General features: G+C 28.0%; 1 protein-coding gene across 1 annotated transcript; it reads right to left on the bottom strand.

The window, feature by feature from the left end:
* Positions 1-243: 243 nt before the first annotated feature.
* Positions 244-4,970, bottom strand: LOC108766426 (uncharacterized). Its single transcript, XM_018515713.1, has 7 exons — positions 4,901-4,970; positions 4,410-4,573; positions 3,751-4,043; positions 3,040-3,275; positions 2,062-2,418; positions 1,846-1,976; positions 244-612 (listed from the first exon to the last, which is right to left on the bottom strand). Exons 1-7 carry the CDS (start codon positions 4,968-4,970, stop codon positions 244-246), a joined length of 1,620 nt encoding a protein of 539 aa, XP_018371215.1.
* Between the last annotated feature and the right edge of the window lie 1,124 nt (positions 4,971-6,094).

The raw sequence follows: 6,094 nt of genomic DNA, 5'->3' as shown, positions 1-6,094 counted from the left end.
GACTTTTACAAGCACTAATGACTTTTAAATGTGTCAAAATATTGAACACAAAATAATTATAAAAGAAATAAAATTTTTCGTATAGTTAATGGGAAGCTAAGAAAGCAATTGTTATATTACTAATTATATAATAGTAAAAATAAATGTTTACACATAAATAAACATACTAGTTACAATACGCGCGCAGAAAAACCAATACAAAATTTTCGTTATATTCGCTTTGGTTTTAGTTTAAAATAAATGTTACTTGTTCCAATCCGACGTTTGCTCCTCGGCAGTATTCCTTTGAGTGAACTGCTTGAGCACATATTCAATAGATGTGATATGCACATCAGAGGGTAAATTGATATTGTAGAGTCCTTTTTGTATTAATATCCATAAATGCTGGCTGGCTAAAGGATATTGAAGGTCGAATACATGAAAAGTCTTGAAGCAGATGTCTAAGCCTTGTAGAACTCCTTGAACTTTATACAACTCATTATCCACACAGACATAAACGTCTTGTATATCTTCAATAGATCCCACAATGATCAAGAAAGGCTGGATTGGAAGTTTCAGATCTGCCGCTCTTGATTTTGTTTCTTGCCTAAGTCTCACCATGTCACCAGGAATCTATTACAAATTTATAAATACTTGTAAATTTATATATTATATATATAATAAAGATAATTTTATTTAAAAAGATGTATTGAAATGAACGTTTATTAATTCACTTACAAGGGACGTTTCAATAAAATAATTTTTTATCTGAATCGTCAATATTATTACAGTAAAGATATCATTTAAAATTACAAAATTTTTAAATAAAGATTAAAATTAATATAATTTTATTGTAACGAAAAATTATTATAATTAATATCATTTAAAATTACAAAATAAAGATTCTTAATATTGTTTACAAAATTTTGTTATATATAGAGGAACGCCCCTATTACGAGATAGACGCCTAATATGAGATAGCGGCGTTTGTCCTAAACTGTAATCTATTGTATAATAAACGCTATCTATTGGTTCCACCATAAATGTATTACTCTTGGGGATTGAAAACTATTTAGTGGAAAATTCATTATTAGATCATACCTGCAGTCGTAGTAAAAAAAAGATTTGAGAATTTGAATATCTTTTTTTTTTTTTCAAGTTTCATTGAGATGAGCCTTTAAACCTTGTTTATTATTTTATAAGTAAATATTTGGCAATAAATTCTTCATGTAATAATAGAGTAAGATCGTACTAATAGAAGAATATGGGATATGTTGAATTAGTTAATTACAGTAGTTAGATTTGATGATCATAAAACCGTAAGGCAATCGTAATATAAGATAACCAGGATATTTCTAATATGAAATAACCTATGCTCCCATATCACAGTCAAAATCGTTGGTAAAGTATAAATGTTATCGTACAATAATAAAGAGGGCAATCGGAATGAACATCGAGTGCTTGGTTCTGCTTAGTTCCAACTACCTGAAGACAAGTCCTGAGTATTACTCATTTAGTGCGCATAATGGCTGTGTTTATTGTATTTTACAAACATTAAATAAAGCTCTTTAATGGCAATACTGATGTACTTTGCATTTTATCATTGATTTCTTTGGGCATCTCATATTTAGGAGCACAATTTTTTAACTTTGCGATTTGCTCACTTTTTACATTTCTTTCAAATTTTCAAAAGAATAGAATTTGAATTAAATTTTACATAACATTGTCTCAAAGCTTATTAAATTCCCTTCAGAATGACCTATTATTTTTTTAAATTCTGCCCATAGACTTCTAGCATTTATCCAAAATGAACTCGGTACCTCGTAATAGGGGCCTCTCTTCTATAAGAAATAGATGCATACTAACATTTGCAAATTTTAACAAACTATCTTTTGCGAGTCCGATTGATGGCTTGAAGTTTTTGTTTTTAATCCTTTTCATTTGTCTTGGTGGATACAAGTGAGGAAGTAAACTAAGACTCATGGCTACCATTGAATCTATATAATATAAATAAAAAAGTGAAAATCTAAAAACATTAAATAATTCAGTATATATTTTTATAAATAAATTTCATGTTTTCACCATCTGAAACATCTTTAGACTTCATTGTTTCTATTAGCTTCTTTGCTGTTTCATCTTTTGAACTATAAGAGGCATGCTGCCGCAAAGTATAAAAAAATTTGAACCAAACATCTTTATCCAAATTCACTTTAGATAAGTTTAAGCATTGAAAATCAACATCAATTAATTCATGTCCACTAGGATGCTTATACAGTTTCCATGTTTCGAATATATCCACCAGATTTTCATCTGTTGATTGTTTTAACGCTTTCGTTCGATGAGCAGAAGTTTTTTTCCAATGCTCTAAAACCAGATTCCATGGAGCTTGATTGGTTTCTAACCACTCCAGGGCATCTTTAATATTATCTTCTATGGTCTCTGTCAAATGTTATAAGCATAAAAATTGTATTATTTTAAAATAATTATGATGGAAGTTTTCAATGTCAAAGCCAAAATAAGACGATTAAATAAAAAATAGGTTTTTTAGGTAAAACAAAAAAGAGAGTTCTTATAGCTTATATTGCTTATAACTTTTAGTTAAAATAAACTGACTTTCTTTGTAATTTTTGAGGAAGCACAGATTAAATTTTTTATTTAATATTATCTAATGTACAGGATGTTAAAACAAAATTATTCAGCATTTATTTGGTAGATAGTATACACACCGTACTGAATAAAAAAACCGTAGTTTGTTTATATCTCAGAAACCGTTAAACTTTCAACTTACGTTCACTAAGGCTTTTTTATTCAATATGGTGTATACTATCTAGCATATAAATGTTGAATAGTTTTTTTAACACTCTGTATAAAAGAAATTTTTTGTTCACTAGAATAAAATTATATAAAACAGAAAAGTATAAATCAATTTCTATAAGAATACAATGTATCTGTTTTCTTCTTAAAAAATATTTGTTGCAAATAAAAATCAATTTTAATTTAGACTCAAAAGTCCAGGCTTTAACCCAGGTTATTCCTACATTTGTTTATACAAAGATTTACCGGGCTCAGTGCTGTCATCACTTGCAGTTTCTTCAAGTCTTACTTTTAATTGCAATTTCTTATATTGGCATTGACGGTTTCGCCATGTACTCATCAATTTCCCACGAGCAGGTATAGATTTATTATTAAAAGAATCTTTTTTTGCAATTGGTGCTATATAGTACGTTTTTGCTGATTCTGATGGGAAGATATCAACAATCATTTTAACGATCATGTCTGCTAGCGCGTTATCCAATCTACAAATAGAAATAAAAATGAAAATATGTAACCTATCCAAGAATTTGCCTCTTTAGGTGAAACTCTATTAAACAAGTTAAAATTGATATTTTACTACAATTTTGTTTAATAATTTTCATTATGTTTCTTTTTTATTGTTGAAAATAGACGAATCTCAATATGCTCTTAAAACTTTTCCTTCGAATGTCAGTAGAGAAGCATCTAGAATTTTTTTTCTTAAATAGCCTTAATAAAAAATGTTTGATTTAGGATTTTCAAGTCATTATTTTGTTAAAAATTTAAATTAAAACTGTAAAATTGTCCAAAACTTTATTTGAATTGCTGCAAGGTCATCAGTTTTGAAAATTTCTATGGTCTTAAAATGTGTCTTCAATTATAAATATTTAAAAAATGCGATAAAAGAAATTGATTTTTGGCTAAAAATTAGTAGAGTTCCACCTTAATTTAATATATATTTTTTCAACCATATTTAACCTTATTGATCGATTTTCCAAATCTGTCACAATTATGTGACACATTTTATTCCTATGTATATCATATATAAAGTTATTCTTTCGAAACGAGGCTAAAATTTCGTTTCCCATCATAGATTCCATGAGTAGGTCCTTCAGAGGCTTCACTAATTGTTTAGTATTAATATTGCTATGTGAAATCTTACTAAATAAAATATTGACACAACTTGAATTATCTGGCGAATTTTGATTATCTGGTGCTCTTTTAACTGGGTTCGTTGGACTATTGGATGTCATAGAATCATCATCTCTTTTCTGTACATATAAATTTTTCGAAAGAAATTATAGAATTTAATTTAATAATTTTATGATTTTTATATAAGAGCGGGTAAAAGTGAAAATAGTATGTAATACTTGAAGGTAATGTATAGTTCTAATGTTTTGCATATCACACACATTTACAAGTTTCAAATAGAAGATTTTCATTTATTGCATATTTTTTGAAAGAACAAAACTTTTAGCCACTTCTTTTGTATTTACTATAACTTCACAATACTTTTAAACAATTGATAACCGTATATTATCACATTAAAAAGGATTGTTTTTTTTTCAATAATTACAAATTATTCACTTTATCCCATAATCCAGGTTAAAAAATAATTCTTAAAAACTGTAACTTACTCTTTTATTATTTACATGATGATCGTTATTTTTATCAGATTCACCTTCGCCAAAATATTTACGCCAATAATTAAGGAATATGGCTCTCTCACCAATAATAGGTATAAGATCATTTATCAATGCTTCAGACATTAATTTTAAGACATCCATGGTGATTTTATTTTCTAAAAATTTAATTTTGAATTATTCATATAATCACATGATGTTAAATTAAAACTCGGATATGTGAAAAATTCAATACAAAATTTTAAAAAGGATTTTCACAAAAATTTTAACAAAAATTTTAACAAGGAAATTCATATTTATAGAAATTTTTCCGTCAGAGACATTTGTGTCTCGGTGCGTACATCGGTAACAATTCTAAAATAATAATACTCGTCAGGCATTTTTACTTCGAGCATTTAGGAATTCTTTCACTTAAATTCTATTTTGATTCCATATTAATCGGCCGCTAACTTCAATCATGTAAATATACCAAAAACAAAACTTACTTTCAAAGTTTTCCATCAGATTAGCCAATTGTAGATCGTGTAACAGTTTTCTAACTTCTTCATCAGCCATGATGAAAGTGACGAATACTTCCACTGCCGAAACTGAACTCTCTTCGCTGCGAAACTGTGTAGGCACTTCACATTAAGTTATTAAGGCAACAGTAATTCTGAAGAGATTGCACATATTTTCGGGCTTACGCCCAGATCGTTTGTTCGCGACTTTCTGATGTCTATCACACTCGCGAATTTCTATAATCTGAAAATCTGACGATCACTTGCGTCGTCTTGGTAACAAGCCGATCGGGCCCATTCGGTTCACATCGCAACGCGATCGTGCCTTCCTCGCTCTCGAAGCGTCGCGTGGCGCCGCGAGTCGCGAGGCGTCGCGCGAGTCGTGCCTTCGAGATTTTTCGCTATCTTTCGCTATACAATACGAAAAGTATGTTGTTGGTTTAAAAAAGCTTATATATATAGATAAGGACAATTGCTTCCTTAGAGTAAGTGAATAATTTGTAAAAATATTAATACTAAGAAATGTATTTTCTATGATTGAAACAAGTATTCCTAACTCGAAATTAACGATTACTTACATTCAAGTAAATATGTTGTACACATATTTGTAGATACTAATATATATCTTCTAGAATTGAAATAAATATATTCTAAATCGAAATTAACGATTACTTTCATTTAAGTAAATATATTTTATACATATTTATAGATACTAAGTAATTTGTTTACTGCATAAGAATAAATATTTTCTATTCCAAAATTATTGATATCTTTGCTTCAAGTAAATATTTATTTACCAATAACAAAGAAATATATTCTTCGTTGTAAAACACCAACGCTTTGGTCCAACTTGACATCCTCTTCGAATAAATAAATGATTTAGTTATTGATTTTTCAAAAATCAAAGTGTTCGTTTTTTTCACTCAAAGTAATATTTACTTTCATCAAGTAAATATATGCTTCAAATATTTAATAAAGTTAAGATATGTTTTAGTAAATAAAAAACTTAAGTGAAATAAAAATTTAGTACAACAAAATTAATATTTCTTTATTGTAAGTAATTAATTTCTTGTTTTTAGTGTCCCAATATTAGTACATTGGTTGTTAATAACGAAATAAATATTGTTTTGATTCAAGTAATTCAAAAATTGATTTTAAACAAATATTTATTTAAAATTGGCT

The sequence above is a fragment of the Trachymyrmex cornetzi genome, unplaced genomic scaffold, assembly GCF_001594075.2.
Source record: "Trachymyrmex cornetzi isolate Tcor2-1 unplaced genomic scaffold, Tcor1.1 scaffold1185, whole genome shotgun sequence".
In the NCBI taxonomy this organism is placed as follows: Eukaryota; Metazoa; Arthropoda; class Insecta; order Hymenoptera; family Formicidae; genus Trachymyrmex; species Trachymyrmex cornetzi.
Note: the sequence above shows the minus strand (reverse complement) of the source record. Positions and strands in the feature narration are given on the sequence as shown.

Bases quoted from the DNA above. Each gene is read 5' to 3' on its own strand.
- LOC108766426 (XM_018515713.1), bottom strand. From the start codon at position 4,970: ATGGCTGATGAAGAAGTTAGAAAACTGTTACACGATCTACAATTGGCT. The intron at 3,276-3,750 runs GTTAAATATGGT...TTCTATTTGTAG, and splicing joins TTGGAAAATCGATCAATAAG to ATTGGATAACGCGCTAGCAG. The intron at 1,977-2,061 runs GTGAAAACATGA...TATATTATATAG, and splicing joins GTCTAAAGATGTTTCAGATG to ATTCAATGGTAGCCATGAGT.